Below are 18,850 nucleotides of genomic sequence, written 5' to 3'. Positions count from 1 at the left end.
CCACCCTCGAGCTCTAGTTTGCTTTATTTTGAGCCAAGAGCTAAGATTCCCAGACTGGCCTTGAACTTGCCATCCTCCTATAGTTGGAATCCTCCAATGTAGTTGGGATCATAGGTGTGCACCACTGTACTTGGTCCTGTCCTGTAGCACTTTTGGGGTCTAGCTTCTTGTTCGTCGTAGCCTTTGACCTGAGCTTGCTCAAAGTCCAGGTGAGGAAGCCCAACCATCCGAGGAAAAAAATGCACCACAGAGCAGGAATGCTGTGTGTTATCTGGGAGTGGAGTGAGACTTGAATAGAATGTTTGTTTTTCAGTAGGGATTGGGCGTGGCGGTGTGGTTGGAGGGGTGGTGATGAGGGGTAGGAGTGGGTGGTTGTAGGGTTGCTGCTGGTGTGGAACTCAGGGCCTCACAGATTACACAAACATCTATCCCTGATTGGGATCTCAGCCCAGGAATGCAGTGAGAGAGGAGATGCATTGACAGTGAAGGCAAGGCAGCCCTGAAGTGCAGAGTCCACAGGATGAGGGCATGGAGCTGTGAAAGGTCATGGCTGCTCAGGGGGTGTGCTCCTGCCCCAGTATGCACAGCTGCCAACACGCCGTGTACTAGTGATTGATGTATAAATTCATGTTGAACGACACAGAAGCCAAAGAGATTGCTCAGGGGGTAAGAGCACTTGCTGCACTATGAGGGCCAGAGTTCAGATCTAAGTTCCAAGATATATATATATATCTATACCTGAGACTTTAATCTCTAAGGTGGGTGTGGGTGTGGGCATCTGCAGACAAAAGAGGATTGCTGGAGAGATCCTGCCTCAGGAACGAGGCAGAAGCCTGGTAGAGGAGGACACCTGATGCCTTCTTCTGGTCAATACATACATACATACATACATACATACATACACAGACACATGTATCTACACACAGCATAGGAATACATATAGTCACAATACCAAATAAATAGTAATAAGTCTTTTTTTTTTCTTTTTAAAGATCTATTTATTATTATATGTAAGTACACTGTAGCTGTCTTCAGATGCTCCAGAAGAGGGCATCAGATCTCATTACGGATGGTTGTGAGCTACCATGTGGTTGCTGGGATTTGAACTTAGGACCTTCGGAAGAGCAGTCGGTGCTCTTAACCACTGAGCCATCTCTCCAGCCCATAAGTAAGTCTTAAAAACCCAGCATGACAAGTCCAGACAGTTTTGATTGGAGAAATAAAGACAGAATACACCAAGTGTTGCAGGCACTAAAGGAACTGTGATGTGTGTTTATTAAACAGAATTGTCTTAAGTAAGCGGTTTATCAACAACGTCTTACTAGTAGCTTTTGTTGAAAGCTGGAAACCCACTGCATGTCATGCAGGCGGAGCACTGTCTAACCGAGGAGCACACGTGTGTAGTTTATAACAGTAAACTGTTCTCGTTGTGCACACGTGTGTAGTTTACAACAGTAAATTGTTGTTCTTGTTGTTGAGGACGAGGTCATGAGGAGTCCTGGCATCTATGCCCTTGGGGAAGGAGAACAGGAGAAGCACAGGAAGTCCCTGAAGCTCCTCCTGGAGAAGAAGCTGGCTGTGCTGGAGCGGGCCATCGAGAGCAACCCAGGCAGCGTGGAGCTGAAGCTCGCCAAGCTGCAGCTGTGCTCAGAGTTCTGGGAGCCTAGCGCGCTGGCCAAGGAGTGGCAGAAGCTCCTCTTCCTGCACCCCAACAACACAAGCCTGTGGCAGCGCTATCTCTCCTTTTGCCAGAGCCAGTTTGGTACCTTTTCTGTGTCCAAACTCCACAGTCTGTATGGCAAGTGCTTGAGTACCTTGTCTGCTGTTAAAGATGGCAGCATGCTATCCCACCCTGTGTTGCCGGGCACTGAGGAGGCCATGTTTGGTAAGAAGAAAAACAGAAGTGACTGTGTGGGAGGGTTTTGTTTTTGTTTGGCTTTATGCTTATTTTAGAAAGGTCTAAATTGTCAGAGCAGGGGGGAGGGAGGTTTATTTCAAGTGTTACCACTCTGTCTAATTTTAACAGATTCCCATCCAGCTTGCAGGGTGGGTGGGCAGCTTGTTAGAACTAGCAGAGTTAGAAAAGGATGACTGGACATCTTTTCTACTTATTCATCAAATAAACACATCTCAGTCTTAATTGCTTTGGCTGCCAGCGGTCTTAGCTGATGAGACCCCCAGTTATAGGGTCTCTGGCAGTGAGGTACATGAGATGGTGTACTTACTACATACATGCAAGCAACTGGAATTAAGTGTTAAATGTTTTTGGTGTGTCCTCAAGGATTGTAGAAAAAAATCTTGGCAGTCATGAGCTACAGCAGGCATCTCATGTAGATGGAGGGTGCCGCTCTTCAGCTTGTGTTCTGGATCTATCCTTTATTGTGACAGAGTACAGATACTGATCTGTAACAGTGTGCACATTTCTGAACCTGTTTGAGCCTGTTTCCTTAGCAGGACAGTAGGCTAGCATTTGCTTTACAAGACCATTGTGAGCAGGAAGGGAGCTAGGGGCTGATGGACCTGCACGTGGTAAGCATTCACTTCATCAAAACCCTTGGAATTAAGAGTTAGTTATCCTAACATCTAGAGACACAGGTGCATCGCTCTAGAAATAATAAGAATTTTCCTCACTGGCACAGAGTCTTGTGTTTGGGGATGGAAGGTACAGTTTCATGCATATGAGATGCCCTAACATGTTGTTAACCCCTAACACCAAGATTAAAACAAGTGACATGGAGTTTTCTTTTGAAATTAGTTATTATTCATGATATGCTTACATAGCTTCATGCTGTTTAGGAAATGGGACTATACTGCCATTAAGATGAACTGAACATTTCAGATGTTCAGTTCAAATGTTCAGGACCGTGGTCTGCTCACTCTTGGTTGAATATAGGGTGAACGAATGGTGAATAATGCCATCTAGTAAGAGACTGAGTTCAGTTCTGCCTTCTGACACAAACGGGTGCCGTCCCTTCCTACCACTTTTCTTGTGAGAGTAAGCTTTAAGTATTGGATAGCTACCATTCAGGCATACCTTTTGCCTTATTTTAGATACTGTGTATGGTTTTGTTTGTGTAGTTTCATACAAAAATAGAAAAACTACCTTGATTATAGTACTGTTATGAGTCCTTTTATTCATCTATTAAAAAAAAAATTAAGCTGGCCATAGTGGTGTATTCCGCTAATCCCAGCACTAGGAAGGCAGAGGCAGGAAGATGTCTGAGTTTGGGGCCAGCATAATCTATGGAGTGAGTTTCAGGACAGCAAGGGCTACACCAAGAAACCCTGTCTCAAAATATATAATGTTTACTTTTATTGATGTGTCTCTGTGTATGTGCACATGTGTGTGGGCACCTGCAGAAGCCAGCAGAGGGTGCTAGATCCCCTGGAAGTGTGGCTATAGATGGTTTCAGGTCATCTAACATGGATGCTTGGACTGAACTCAGGTTCTCTGGAAGAGCAGCAAGTGCTGGAAGTCAGGGCCCTGAAAACAGAACAGTGAGGTCCTAGGTGTTTGGTTGCTTGTTGAGAGCTCATGTTTCCTCCCTTTGTGGGATCAACAAAGACCCTTTCACTCCTGTTTGCAGGGCTCTTTCTTCAGCAGTGCCATTTTCTACGGCAGGCTGGCCACTCAGAGAAGGTCATCTCTTTGTTCCAGGCCATGGTTGACTTCACCTTCTTCAAGCCTGACAGTGTGAAAGAGCTGCCTACTAAAGTACAGGTATGGCACACTCTATGTCTCAGAAGTATTCCAGTGACCAGGGAGATTCCCTCCATGATGGCAGTGGGGTGTGCTGGGTAGATAAAGGAGACCCCTGCTCCCACGTACAAAGTCCACTGTCGGGCTTGCTTCCTTGCTTACCACAGTCCGTCTCCACAGTCGTGATGCCGTCGTGAGCGACATGTCGCTCTGCCTGTCTTGGCTGGGTTGTGTTGCTGCCTCTCCGTTGCCTACAGCTGATGCTTGAGTGTTACGTGGACATCTTGGCAGCAGCCCTCCCCAAGAAGGGGCTCATCCTTAAGGTGACGAGACCTTTCCAGTGTCTGCCGAGTGGTAACACGACACAGCATAAGAGCCATGTGGCTGTAAGACAGCCACTTGTCTCTATCCACTGAAAAAGCCTGGCTCTCTGCTTTGTGATAGGGCTTGGGGGACGGTAGCAAGAACATCTGAGCTCATGATGAGCCCAAAGAAGAATCTTTGGGAAGTTAAGGTCTCATGTGAACTGGCAATGAAGACATTTTTATTATGATGCTACCTTTAGACAAAGTGGGATTAAAGAATTAAACCTGATAATACTGGTGCAGCTAAGTTTTAGTTAGCTTTTATAGAGAGCAATGTAAAGATGTGCTGTGATGTTTTAAGTGTACAGTATGCTTCAGAAGTGACTCGGGTGCTGTGGTGAGGGTCTGAATCCTCTCACCCCTCTGCTGAGGCTCTTGATCAGTGGCGTGAGCACAGTACTGCACCTGATGGTGATGCTTCAAGGATCCCTGCTCTGTTCTGTTAGAGCCCCAAGCCATGGTATGGAGATGTTAAATCCCAGCTACACACTTCCCTAAGCATCTGCAAGCCAGCACACAGAGAACTACCTGTTCAGCAGTGCTCTGCATTCCCTGTCTGAGAGATTCCATCACCATAAACATAGGACAAAACAGGCAGAGGCTGCTACACTGGTCTGCTTCAGGTTATAAACACATAGCATACTCTTAAAAAGCCAGCCTTTGCTTGAGTGCACTTTTTGTTTATTTTTGGCAGTACTGGGGGTTGAACCCAGGACTTTGCACTTGGTAGGCATTGAGTTATTTGTTTAATTTTATTTATATATTTATGTATGTATGTATGTATGTATGTATGTATGTATGTATGTATGTATGTATTTAGTTAGTTTTTTTGAGACAGGGTTTCTCTGTATAGCCCTGGCTGTCCTGGAACTCACTCTGTAGACCAGGCTGGCCTTGAACTCAGAAATCTGTCTGCCTCTGCCTCCCAAGTGCTGGGATTAAAGGTGTGTGCCACCACTGCCCAGCTATTTGTTTATTTTTAAGTCACTGTTTCAGAAGCCCATCTGTAGTCTTTCCATCCCATTTCCTGAAGGTGACTCATATGCTCTCTAAGGCTATCTCACCTGGCCCTGTGACTCTTGGAGGGATTCTTCCCCTCAAGATACACCCTGCAACTGTCAGCCTGTGATGTGCTCCCCAGAAACCTGCTTGCCCTCCAAAGGTTCCTTTAGAGTTTTCATTAGAGAAGATTATTCCTTCTGGAAATCCTGTTGCTAGTCGATAACCAGATCAATAAGTCAGTTCCTGCTCAGTGCTATGTCTGTTCTGTTCCTTCATATGACTGACTGCCTGCAAGCTGCTTCCATACACTGCAGATCTCAAGTCCAGGTGACACCAGGGCCTGGCCTCCAAATGCACATATGGTCCCACAGGTCCCTTCCTTCCACTCAACTGTGCCAAAGGCATCTATTGAGTTCCTGCTGTGTGCTGAGCTAGATGGTAACATTAAGCATGCCTTTAATCCCAACACCTGGGAGGCAGAGGCAGGTGGATTTCTGAGTTCGAGGCCAGCATGGTCTACAAAGAGAGTTCTAGGACAGCCAGGGCTACACAGAGAAACCCTGTCTTGAAAAACCAAAAAAAAAAAAAAAAAAGCAGTTACTTAAGATGCAATTGTCCCTTCAAGAGCTCAGTGTGTCCCATTCTCTCCAATGTCCTGAAAACAACATGACTTCAGGGGTCAGGTAGTGGGGCTGGCGGTGGTTAGATTGCACCAGCAGGGTGAGGACTGGGAAGTGCTTTCCTGCCCGGCTACAGGCTCTTGTCACCAAACCTTGAGCAGCCTTTCATAACCTGATCTAAGGAGTCACCATGTCCAGCTCACACTTTAGAGCTGTATACCAAGGCCCGGGTGGAATGATGGGACCCATCTGGAGGCTGCCTGCCGAAATGACTCTTCTGTTTGCTGTGTGTGCCATGGACTGACTTTGAACATCGGTTGTATGGTATTTCAGGGATCCTGTGGTCCAGAGACGCACTTGGGAGCTTTGTTGTGGTCGGCCTAATTTCTGTCCTTTAAACCTGAACCAGGTGGAGTTCTTTGAGCCCTTCTGGGACAGCGGAGAGCCACGTGTTGGGGAGAAGGGAGCCCGAGGCTGGCGGGCATGGATGCACCAACAGGAGCGCGGTGGCTGGGTGCTTGTCACCCCAGGTAAGTGCTTCTAGAGGGCAGGGGCATGCCTCCTCTTCTGGGGCTGGGTTTTCCTGCTTCATGATTGTTTCTCATGCTTAGTGAGGCGGCTTAGGAGCACTGCAAGCATCAGAATTTAATCAGATGCTGGACTGCCAAGCTCTTAGCTCCCACTCCCAGCACGCAGCACTCTGAGCACCTGAGGGTCTGAGGCTTCCAGAGGGAGAAGGGCTTTTCCAAGTTGCTTCTCAAGTGGCTGGAGTGTCGCTAGCCCCTACTTCTCATTCTTCCGGGCATAGACTTAAGGTAGTCTTTGGTCAGTGTTAAGACTAACAAATTCTTTGACAAATTTCTTGCCTCTTAAGGAACAAAGAGTAACTAGCTTCATAGTTGTCATTCTATTTGACACCAAAGTGTTTTCTAGGTTTATACCTGTAACAGAGCCAGCCAGTAGGAAAACAAGGCAGACTTCTGGCTCCCAGTCTCTTAGCAACATTCCAGTAGCAAGAAGAGGGCAGGCCTCAGTGGAAAAGGTGCTTGGTCATATGCCAGCCAGAGCTGGGCAAGACAGCACGCAGTGGGAACCTCACTTTCCACTTAAATTGTTAGGAGTTTGCTTTTTAATTTCGAAGTACTTGTAGATGTGTATGTACCTGGGAAACAGGTACAGAGAGTGATAGTGCGTCCTGTCCGGGGTGGACTCAGATTTCACCAGTCTGTGTTCCTGTGTGTGTCTGTGTCTGCATGTACATATGTGCATGAACATGTGTGTGTGTGTACATGTTTGTGTGTGTGTGTTTGCGTACGAGTGTGTATATATGGATGTATCTCTGTGTGTGCATGTGTCTGTGTGTGTACCAGACAGTTTCATTAGTTTTGGTGCTGCTGTGAACATGGGTGTGCCATGACTGAGTCCACTTTGTCTTCTCCCTCATGGTGATGATAGATCGATTTCATCATTGCAAGGCTTTAGGCTTTTTTTGTTTGTGTTGGTTTTTTGCCACTGTTTTTAGCCACAACCATGCTTCCTTTCCCATAGTTACTGAACACAGGGATCAGTTTTGATATATTATAAATGGAATCATCATTTGTGTGTGCATGTGATAGATGCATGTGTGTGTAGGTATGAATGGGTGGTGCATGTGTGAACATGTGTGGGAAGGAGCCTCTGTTGCTTCCCACTTTGTTTTAGAGACAAAGTTTGCCACGGAATTTAGAGCATCTCACGTTGTCTAGACTCACTGGCTGGCAAGCCCCAGGATCTGCCAGTCTTCCTCCTCTCCTCTCCGACCCCATTGATGGGGTTACAGGTGTACACTGCCGTACCTGGGTGCTGGTGATACACACTCAGCAAGCACTTTGCCCTCTGAGCTGTCTCCCCAGCTGCTACACAACTTAAAAAATAGTTGCAAAATAAAATATAAAATTCACCATGGTAACTACAAAGAATGCAGTTCAGTGATGTGCATGTACACAGTGCATAGCCGTTTCCGGTGGCCATCTCAGGACTTTTCCATTTTCCAGCTGAACGAGTCTCAGTTATCATCATCCCTGCCTCCGAGTCCTTTCCTCCCCTGGCAACTACAGTTCTACAGCATGTATCCGCTGATGACTTTAGGAACCTCCTGGAAGAGGAGCCGCATACCTGTCCCTGTGTAGCTGGCTTCTTCTACTTCCTGTAGTGTCGTCAGGAGTTGCCTGTGTTGTAGCATGTGCCAGAATCTCCTTTCATTTCGAGTTTGTGTAGTATTTCCCTGCCTGGGTACCACAGTTTGGTTATCCATTCTTTCTTGGGTTGTTGCATCTTGGGCAGTTGTGGTGAGCTGTGAACCTCAGTATGCCATGGCCGAGTCCACTTTGAGCCTGTTAAGGTGCACATTTAGAGGTAGGGCTGCCCAGTCATGTGATAGCCCTATAATTTTGAGTTGCCATCTTGTCCTTTACAGCTGCGGGAACCATTTTATATTGTTGCTGCCCGGTCCACCACCTCCACATCCTCGGCATCCCTTGTTTGTTCTGTGATGTTTAGGGTGATTTTACTCGTTTAGCTCAAGTCTCTGAGACACATCTGTACTGTTGCTTGTGCCAGGGGTTTCTTCATTTTGTGCTGAGCATCAGTCTGTGGTCTAGGTAAGCCACAGTCTGTAATCCTCCCCTCCGACATCGAGGCTGTTTTGTTTCTGGCTGTGATGAACAGAGCTGCCCTGAGCATGGATGCACAGACTTTGTTGTTTGCTTATGTGTGTGCATGCGTGTGTGTGTGTGTGTGTGCAGGCGTGCGTGTGTGCATGCGTGTATGTGTGTGTGCGCGCGCGTGTGTGTGTGTGTGTGTGTGTGTGTGTGTGTGTGTGTGTGTGTGTGTGCATTTTAGCCTTCACCTTTCTGCAGTGGTGGGTGCCAGCTAGTGTTATAAGAAACCACCAAACTCGTTCAGGGTGTGGTCGCTGCATTTTTCTATGCCCTGAAAATACTTGGCTTTGCAGGCAACTGAGATTTCTTTCTTCTTCAACACTACATGTTCAGACTTAGGAAACCTAGTGAAATAAATGGTTGGATACCCTAAATTAACAGTTTTTAAATCAAATTGATGATAAGTCATACTTATAAGGCTACTGGCTAAAAATCAGATGTGTTAACCAGTGTGGTTATTAAATTCCATTTATTCAACAATGATGTTCAAAATAATTACCTCTAGCTGTCCATTCTTAAAGTGCATTAAAATGAAATGAAATTAAGAATTCAGTGAGTCACATGTAGGCGGTGGCAACTTTAGCACAGATAGTGTTTTTATCATTTCAGGAAGTTCTTTTGGGCAGCAGCAATCTAGAAATCTATTCCCTTTGTCTGCTTCTTTTTCTCTGGGACTCTCCTTGAGTCGGGGAGGCAGCCTGGGCAATCTGTCTCTATGTCACGTGCCCACATGGTGCTGGCACAGAAGGTGACAGTAGTGGTGATGGATTTATTTTCTGCTCCAGTGAACTGGTGTCTCATTATTATCTAGATGAGGATGACGAGGAGCCAGAAGAGGAAGACCAGGAGATAAAAGACAAGACCCTGCCCAGGTGGCAGATCTGGCTCGCTGCTGAACGTTCTCGAGACCAGAGGCACTGGCGTCCCTGGCGCCCTGATAAGACCAAGAAGCAAACAGAGGAAGACTGTGAGGACCCTGAGAGACAGGCATGTACCCTGCCCTCGCCCCTGTGTGTGTGTGTGTGTGTGTGTGTGTGTGTGTGTGCACACGTGCGCGTGTTCATACCCAGAAGAGAGCATCAAGCATCCACCCCTCCCCTCTTAGTCTCCACCTACTCCTTTGAGGCAGGATCTCTTCCTGAACCCAGGGCTCTCGAATTTCTAGGCTAGGCTGGAAGCCAGCAAGCCCCAGCGATCCTTATGTCTCTACCCTTCTTGGATCTGGGGTTACAGGCATGTGCAAGGCTACCATCTTGTTAAGTAGATGCTGAGAGATCTGAACAATGGGTCTCAGGGTTTTGAACCACTGAGCCATCTCCAGCCCTGGCCCAGGCGTGATGGGTGGAGAAGGAGCTAGTCTTGATTCTTCACTTACCTCATTAACTGATTTGACACTGCTGCTCCGTTTAGTGTCTACTATCTCTGGAGGTTTTAAATAGAAGAAGATGTGTTATTTTGTTTGTTTGCTTATTGTTGTATTGAGGTTGTGTAGTCCAAGCTGGCCTTGAGCTCATGATCTTTCTGTCTTAGTCTCCTGAGTGCTGGGCTTACAGGTGTGTGCCACTACACTGACTTAAGAATTTTGATGCCTGGAATTGATCCCGTTTTATAAGATACCAGCTCTTTGGCTTGTGATGCCATGTTGCATGTAGATCAAGAGATTTCCTCAGTGGATGAGGTGAGGTGCCTTACAGGGTGCGTCACCTCTTGTTTGTTGCTTGCCACTTTTGCCTACGTGCTATTCTGTGGCCTCTGCTCAGATAGTGAGCGCTGGTGGGTGCTGAAAGGCTGTTTGATCCTGGAGCATGGAGTCTGTACTGGCAGCGTTTGAGGTGCAAGGAGTGGCCAGACTGGAGTTAGAATGGAGAGTAGGGTGGACCAAGAGCAACCTCTGATGAAACTTCAGCAGGCCTTTGTGGGCAGCAGAGAGGCTGGGAGGTCCCAGTCCTTCCCTGGATAAAGTTACTGAATGTCTCAAGGGAGGATCATTGCTTGGGTGTTTAGAATGTTAAAGCGTTCACAGTTGAGCTGATTTCTAGAGCAGACTGTCTGAGTAACTTCCTGTCACCTTGCATTTTCTCTAATCGAAGCCCAAGGGAGAAAAGCTTTCTGATTAATTAATGGTCCCGTGTGTTGAGTCCTGGGCAGCCCAGTGTGATTGTGCTTGAGCTTGTGTCCTTTGTGAGAGGCAAAAAAAAGCCGTCAGTGTGACAGCACCTCAAGAGGGACAGTGTCCATGCCTGTGTGCTTTTTTTTTTTTTTTTTTTGGTATTTCGAGACAGGGTTTCTCTGTGTAGCCCTGGCTGTCCTGGAACTCACTCTGTAGACCATGCTGGCCTCGAACTCAGAAATCCCCCTGCCTCTGCCTCCCGAGTGCTGGGATTAAAGGCCTGTGTGCTTTAAAGTGGCGGTGTGAAGTTGCATTTACAGAGATGTAATGCTCCTGTGAGCATTTACAGCCAGCACCGTGCTTTTAACTGCACTTTACACAGTCTGTTGCTTCTGTTGTCTTTTTCTTAACCATGCTCCTTTTTACCTGTGTTTGAGCTGTTTCCGTCTTCTGAAGCAACTTTCTAGAAAGGAACTATGAATAGTAGGTCTCCCACCCTAGCTTCAAAAGTCTCTGTAACTGTTCTCTGCCGGCATAGCTGTGTAGTTGTTTGCTTTCTAAAGTGAACATGGGCCTAGGGTCTTCTGTAAGTCCTGCAGGTTGCTTTGGAAGCTGTTGGCTTCAGCCTGTTGGTCCTTCCTCCTTCCCAGGGCTTCCTGGGTGTGTGTGAGTGCTAATGCCTCCCCTCCAGGCTTCAGCCTGCTCCTCTCCAGCCGCCCACGTTGCCTTGGGAGGCCTTCTGAGTTTTAGTGTTGGGAGGAAACCTAGCGAAAACCTAGCTCCTGTCTGTTTAGAGCTTACGTTACTCTGACTGTGTGTTGAGACCTGTGAGAGCCCGGTGTTTCAGTGGCTGTCTCCTCTTGCCTGCAGGTGCTGTTTGATGATATTGGGCAATCTTTGATCAGACTTTCCAGCCCAGGTCTTCAGTTCCAGCTCATTGAGGCCTTTCTGCAGTTCTTGGGCGTGCCTTCTGGCTTCCTTCCCCCAGCCTCCTGCCTTTATCTGGCCATGGATGAGAGCAGCATCTTTGAGAATGAACTTTATGATGAAAAGCCCTTGACTTACTTCAACCCTTCCTTTTCGGGCATTAGCTGTGTTGGCTACATGGAACAGTTGGGTTGCCCTCGCTGGACCAAAGGTCACAACCGAGAGGGTGAGGAGTTTGTCCGCAATGTCTTCCACCTGGTGCTGCCTTTGTTCTCAGGCAAGCAGAAGTCCCAGCTCTGCCTCTCCTGGTTACGGTACGAGATTGCAAAGGTAACTGGAGCTGCTTCCTCCCTCACTGCACCTTACTCTTCCCCCAAATGCACCTGTCTGTCGTCCTCACAAAGCTCCCTCCTTCAGTTGACGCTGCCAGTCACTTCAGATGTGGAGGAACAGCAGACAGGTAGGAGACAGTCCCGTGCTCAGTGGCCAGAGCTGTCCTGTCTGTCGTCTGTGATTATCCGGGCACTTAGTGCCAAGAGGCAGCATCAGTTTAAGCAGGGTTAGAGGATCTAGGGCTTCTTAGGATAGGAAATAAGCTACTTACCCTATGCTCTGTAGCTGTCGGCTCAGGGCTCCCAGTCACTGCTCTGCCCTCTGCTGGCCAGGATTGGTACTGACTTCTCTTGGATAATGTCTCATTTTCTTTTTTTTAAAATATGTCCTTTGGTAATTTTATACACGGATACAATGTATTTAGATCATATGTATAGTTTCCATGTCCCCATTTCATGTCTTCTCACAGCGTACTGTCTGATGAGTTTGAAGTGTTACTGACGAAGTGATTGAGTTATCAGAAATTCGGGAAAGAGACGTGAGGTTGCGATATGTTTAATCATATCCCACCCTCAGCGAGCTCTTGCCTTTAGACAAGAAAAGTGTGGCCATCTCTTTGGAGGCAAGCGCTTGGAGAGGGTCAGGCCTGTGTGTTGGGGATTTGAGTAAACACCTGGTATGTTCACTATGGCCATGGTGAACCCTGATTTCATTGCCAGCTAATCTGGTGTTAGCCAGATTTGACAGAGGGCGTGTGGGTACCACTGCCTTGCCGGCGCTGCCTTGGCCTGACAGACAAAGGGAATGTTTGGGGGACCAGAGTTGTTCTTTTCTTTCTACTATAGGTCATTTGGTGTCTACACACTAAAAAGAAGCGATTAAAGTCTCAGGGAAAGAACTGCAAAAAACTAGCCAAGAATCTCCTTAAGGAGCCAGAAAACCGCAACAACTTCTGCCTCTGGAAGCAGTATGCGCACCTGGAATGGTTGCTGGGTAACACAGAGGATGCCAGAAAAGTGTTCGACACAGCGCTCAGCATGGCCGGCAGCAGCGAGCTGAAGGACCGTGAACTCTGCGAACTCAGTCTGCTCTATGCTGAGCTGGAGATGGAACTGTCGCCGGACTTGAGAGGAGCCACCACAGGCCGAGCGGTCCACATATTAACACGGCTGACGGAGAGCAGTCCCTACGGGGCCTACACTGGGCAGGTCTCGTCCACCCAGATTCTGAAAGCTCGGAAGGCTTACGAGCACGCGCTGCAGGACTGCCTGGGCCAGGGCTGTGCCTCCAGCCCAGCTCCTGCCGAGGCCTTGGACTGCCTGGGTAGCTTGGTCCGATGCTTTATGCTCTTCCAGTATTTGACTGTGGGCATTGATGCTGCTGTGCAGATATATGGACAGGTCTTTTCCAAGCTGAAGGGCTCTGCTCTCCTAGAAGGCCCTGGGTCAGAGGACAGCACCAGCTCCCAGAGTTTGACCAGTGTCCTTGAGGCTGTCACCATGATGCACACAAGCCTGCTGCGATTCCACATGAATGTTTGTGTGTACCCTCTGGCTCCACTCCGAGAGACCCTCTCAGATGCTTTAAAGCTGTATCCGGGCAACCAGGTTCTTTGGAGGGCTTACGTACAGATTCAGAATAAGTCCCACAGTGCTAACAAGACCAGAAGGTTCTTTGACACAGTCACTAGGTCTGCCAAACATTTGGAGCCTTGGCTGTTTGCAATTGAAGCTGAGAAGCTGAGGAAAAGGCTGGTGGAATCTGTTCAGAGGTAATTACTGGCAGTCTCCTGCATGGGCTTCACAGACCTTAATGGGAGGGTTGCTGTGTTCACAGCCCCTTGCCAGGTCTCAGACATGACCCAGGCTCTGCCACACCTGGTGTGACTGCTCTAGCTGTGCCAGTGACAGACTGAAGAGTGAATCAGACCTTAGGAAGTGGCTCCATTTTAGAACCAGTGGTGACTGTCTTCCTGCACCAGGCTTCCACCTGACTGGTTTCTGGTGTGTCTGAGGCGCTGTAATGAGCGCCTCGTGCTGTCAGGTGTAGACTATAGAGGCTCTGATGATGGTACCTGCTCTGCCACTTGTCACCTGGGTGATTTGGGGCAAGCATTTCATCTCTCAGACAGTTTCCCCTCCTGTCAAATGGTAATTGCGGAAGAACTGACTTCCTGGGGTTTCCTCTCAGGTCCAGGGCAGCAGGTGCAGGGCCTGCCCAGCGGCTGTGAGCCTCCCTGTCAGCTTTCACTGAGAATGGCCTCCTGCTTTCCATGCCTCCTTTGACAGCGTGTTACAGCTGAAGGATAGAGGTCATCTGGGGACACCATGTCAACATAGGAATCATTGTTCCTTCTGGGGTGTTTGCTTTGTGTCACATGAGTGAAATCCTGATAAATTAGGACTGCTTTGAATAATACTTTATTTTGCTTGGTTTTTTTGTCTTTTTCAGTGATATTTATTCACTTGATCTGAGTTTAGTCCATTTTAAATTGAAAAGCCTTTTCTCTCCCAAGGGAGGACTTTACTTTCTGATTAATGGGGTTGTATGTGGTTCCTGGGCATGTTCAGCATAGCGAAGAAACACATTCTTGGCCAGTGCCTTTGCTTATGCCATACCTATACTGGCTGCCGGCATGCTCACCCCTGGGGGACAGAACTTCCCTGAAAAGCAGATCCAGGCGCCGCTGCCCTTCACCATTGCTGAAGTATGTCTTTCTGCTGTGATGTCAGGCACAGAACTTGTCTTAGAATGACCTGAGTTCTTTCCTTGCAGGGTTGGCGGCAGGGAGGTCCATGCAACCATCCCTGAGACTGGCCTTACGCATCGGATCAGAGCTTTGTTTGAAAATGCGATTCGGAGCGACAAGGGCAACCAGTGCCCCCTACTATGGAGGATGTATCTGAATTTTTTGGTAAGAAAAAAAATACTTTTGGACTCTCTGGTTTTGTTTTGTTAAAGTCCCGTGTCTAAATTTATAAGTAGACAAAACTGCAGTTGTCTGTAGCCACTGCCTGGGAAGGAGGGCCTTATTTCCACCCCTCCCTTGGGGGCATCGGTTAATTTTTATGTGAACCAGATTGAGTAGTGTCTCCTCTTTCAGAATGTTTGGAAGAATGAAATTCGAGAGTAATTACTGGGCCATTGCTTTCTCTGAATTGACCTTGTTAAGTTAGTGACTTGGAAAATGGTCCAAGAGCTTTTAGTTCAGAGAAGCTGACATTCTTGCCATTCTCTTCACAAGAAATTCCTGGTCTTGATTCAGCTTTGTTATTAAAAGATAAGGTTCAGTCAAGAATGTGAAATTTTGAGTGGGACATGTAGGCCATCAGTTCTAGCACGCCAGGCCCTGGGTTCAGTCTCTAGCAGCACTAGAGAGAAAGGCAGAGGAAGACAGTCTGCCCTGGTTCTTAGAAGCCGTGCGAGTGCCTTCCCTGACCTCCACATCAGCCCCGTCTGTGCTGAAGGCCTGAGGGACCCAGAGGACGTGTTCCCCAGATCAGCTCGCTTAGGTACAGAGCGGTGAGCACCTAGGTCTGTGCTGCCGCCTGCGCAGTCGTTCTTGTATACGTGTGCGTGTGCGTGTGCGTGTGCGTGTGCGTGTGCGTGTGTGTGTGTGTGTGTGTGTGCGCGAAGGCCAAAATGTCAACCTAGGGCTCCATTCCTTGGGTGTATTTCACTGTTTGTTTTGAAATAGGGTCTTTCACATGGCTTAGAACTTACCAGCAGGCTAGGCTGCCTCATCCGCCATCCCCAGGGCCTTGCCTGTCTCCGCCTCCCAGTGTTGTGCTAACAGCTCTGTGCTACCACACTTGCTTTGTGGTTTTGTTTGTTTGTCACTTGTGTTCTGGGGAACTTGGTGCTTGTATGACAAGCGTTTTACCAGCTGCACTGTGTCCCAGCACTTAGAAGAATTCTTTAGAGCCGGAAGCCTAGGTTTATGGCTGAATTCCATGCAGAACAGAGGGCTGCATGGGGAGATGGTATTTATGGTGCGTCCTGATTTGACTGCCTGGCAGCCTGGTACAGCTAACAGGAAACTCTGGCTTTAGTCAGTCTCTTTCCCCTGTGTCTCAACCTTTCTAAGCACAGGAACGAGCCTTAGAGCGGAGTGGGATGCTTGGCAGCTCCGTGTCCCAAGTGTTTAGGTGGACACAGGGAAAGGCCAGACGACAGGGCTTTGACTGGGGCGGCAGGGAGCTGGGTATGCGTGGGTTGGATACAGAAACCTGCTGTTGATTTGAAAAGAAAGGTCTGGGCCCTTAAGGAGTTTGTATCTGATGAGATGGTGTTAAAACCAAGGATTAATTAGAGCAGTGACTTTGCCTGGCAGTTCCTGAGGCATCTGAGTGGGCTCCTAGCACTTTTGTTAATTAACTACAGTTAGAGAGAGAGAGAGAGAGAGAGAGAGAGAGAGAGAGAGAGAGAGAGAGCGCTAGAGAAAGCTAGCTCCCTCTCTCTAGTGTGAGGTGTGGGCTGAAGTGTCAGAGGACAGGAAAGAGCTGCTGTGTGTGGCTGTCGGGGAGGGTGGCTTGCTTGAGTCCTCTGGATGACGTGCAGACACACTGCGTGCTAGCATGCTTACTTTTTCCCTGTAGAAATGTTGAGCGTTAAACCCCACTGTTGGTTGGATAGAGAAAAGGAATCAGACAAAGAACAGTTAGGTTCCCTCCTTAGGCTGACCTTCCTCGGGTGGCAGCCTCAGTGGGAGGGGACCTCCTAGCTGTTAACTGGGTGTGCACATCAGCAGTGGCAGCTTCCTCCAAGACTCTGGCTGTGTAAGTACACAGTATGGAAGGACATTTAAGTAGATAAGCCAGTCAGCCGTTATGGGACCAGATGTGCACAGTGGAGGAAGTCCCGCTACATACAAGGGTGCTGTGGTGTCTCTCGGTTGTCCCTGTTTTGTCACTTTCCTTACCTCCTTGTGATTGCCGCTCGTCTGCTGGCCACTCAGAGACTTAGGCCGTTTTAGAAAGGCCTTCATTTTCAGGGCTAGGAGAAAACTCACTACACACTGAGTACTGAGTGTTGTTTTTCCCTCCCTCCACCTTCTTCCTCTGCCCATCTTTTCCTCTCCTCTCCCCGTTCCTCTCCTTCCCTCTTCAGGGTAGATGGAAGCTAATTATAGGAGTGTCACGGCCGTGGTGCAGCCTAGGCGGCAGCTGCGCACACTGACATCAGGCTACCTCTAGACTTTGATGGCACATTTTACTCTTAATAAGTAATGGGCAAATTTGCCTTTTGATTTTTACTTATTCACTGTGTTGAGACAGGCTGGTTTACGATTTGTTATCCTCCTGCCTCAGCCTCCCCTAGCAGATGTACCATCATGTTTATCGTGTAATGCCTCTCAGAGAAATGATGTAACTAGTACCCAGGGGATGCCAGTTTCCTGGTTCTCTGAAGATAATGTTCTTAAAACAGCAGATGACTTTCCATGTGCCAAGTCCTCAGCCTCACCTCATGAACATCTCACCCCAAGCATTCTCACTGACACCCAGGGATGACAGTGTCATAAAAGGGACACAGGAAGTTAACAGCGTCGTGTGACTGAACACGGCTGAGCCCAGAGTGTTGTCTGGCACTGGGAACCATTCCCCTGCTTGCCAAGATGATATCAGCATACATGCAGGCTGGTTTCCGGTGTCTCAGGGCAGGCATAGATTGTGCCATTGTAGCCTTAGCTTCCCTGCCTCCATCGCTCACACTAATCTCTTCCTAACTCAGGTTTCCTTAGGAAACAAAGAAAGAAGCAAAGGCGTGTTCTACAAGGCCCTCCAGAGCTGTCCTTGGGCAAAGGTAAGCTTTAACCACAGCGCTTGCTGTCTTCAGCTTCCCTTCCTGCCAGCATGTGCCTCGCAGTGTTAGGGTGTGTGGCGTGGCAGGGCAGTCCCCTCTTCCAGAGCTTTTCCTCAGCACCGTCCCCACAGCACCAGAGCTCCTTGTGACTGTCCCTGTAGCAGTTGATGGTGCTCCCTGGGGAGCTGCTTCCCCCACAGCGCCCAGATACCCATGTCCTACGGTCACGGCAGTGCCTGCTGACCCTGCTGGCCAAATAGTGAGGGCTTCACTCTCTTTATGCCATTCACGACTTTCCGAGAATTTCACAGGACTGAGAATTGATGGGACTCACTGGGACCCTGCTCCATCTTGGGACTCTGATGCTTCCAGCCAGTGTTGGTCTTCTCTCTGCCTGCAGGTGCTATACATGGACGCCATGGAGTATTTCCCAGATGAGCTGCAGGAGATCCTGGACGTGATGACCGAGAAGGAGCTCCGTGTGCGCCTGCCCCTTGAGGAGCTGGAGCTATTGCTGGAGGATTAGCGTGCAGCCAGGCCTGTGTCAGCCTGCAGAGCCCAGAGCTGCAGCTGTGCAGGGACTTGCTCCACTGTCCTGGTGGGGATTGGATGTATTGATTTACATATTATATATGTGATCTATATGTACAAACTGAGTCGTGCCAGTGATAAACCTTTTGTGGTTGACATGTGTGCAGCTTCTTATTCCCTCTGCTCAGTGCCGGCTCAGCCCCTCACACTGCATGTGTCCATGATCCTGGAGTCACAATGCCTTTTGAGATCTCCCTTTCTCTAGTTCTCTCTTCCATCCAGCATAGGAGATGCTTATGTAGCTTTTCCTGTCTTGGGTTATAGGTGTGGCAAGTTTCTTATTGCTTTGATGCCACCTGTCTTTGGACTAGGAGCACCCACAGGGCCTTCCTAGGAGCCCTGGTATTCCTGTGCTCAGGACTGTGTGGAAGGAAACCCTTGGGCAGGACACCAGTGCCCTCTGCAGGGACCTTGCTGGTGACCTTAGAGCAGAGCCTGAACCACAGTCACCACTGCTCCCAACAAGACCTAAGCCTGGTGTTTTGAGAATGGAGTCACTTTTTCCTGAGGGAGAGCTCTGTAACACAGCCTGTTCCCACTGTTGTTAGCTTGGCTAGAAGGGACTGACGGCTTGCCTGCATTGGCTTGCCTACATTTACGGCAGGAATGCCTGCAGGGACTTCAGAGCTTTTCTCTAGATGTTTTGAAACAGGGTGCCTTGAACTCTTGCTTCTCTCTTTTTTTTTTTTTTTTTTTTTTTT

General features: G+C 48.4%; 1 protein-coding gene across 2 annotated transcripts in view; it reads left to right on the top strand.

Annotated features, from left to right (window-relative positions):
* Nrde2 (NRDE-2, necessary for RNA interference, domain containing) overlaps positions 1–18,245 on the top strand; it is a 34,992-nt gene extending 16,747 nt beyond the window's left edge. For both annotated transcript variants that reach the window (XM_021201864.2, XM_021201863.2), the window contains exons 6-14: positions 1,480–1,885; positions 3,588–3,721; positions 6,097–6,217; positions 9,198–9,373; positions 11,367–11,753; positions 12,602–13,527; positions 14,532–14,670; positions 17,487–17,558; positions 17,959–18,245. In XM_021201864.2, coding sequence (XP_021057523.1) covers positions 1,480–1,885; positions 3,588–3,721; positions 6,097–6,217; positions 9,198–9,373; positions 11,367–11,753; positions 12,602–13,527; positions 14,532–14,670; positions 17,487–17,558; positions 17,959–18,084 — 2,487 coding nt within the window. In that variant the 3' untranslated portion in view covers positions 18,085–18,245. The remainder of the gene's footprint in view (positions 1–1,479; positions 1,886–3,587; positions 3,722–6,096; positions 6,218–9,197; positions 9,374–11,366; positions 11,754–12,601; positions 13,528–14,531; positions 14,671–17,486; positions 17,559–17,958) is intronic.
* The last annotated feature ends 605 nt before the right edge of the window (positions 18,246–18,850 follow it).

The sequence above is a fragment of the Mus pahari genome, chromosome 7 (genome assembly GCF_900095145.1).
Source record: "Mus pahari chromosome 7, PAHARI_EIJ_v1.1, whole genome shotgun sequence".
Lineage (NCBI taxonomy): Eukaryota > Metazoa > Chordata > Mammalia > Rodentia > Muridae > Mus > Mus pahari.
This window is presented reverse-complemented; position numbering and strand designations above follow the sequence as displayed.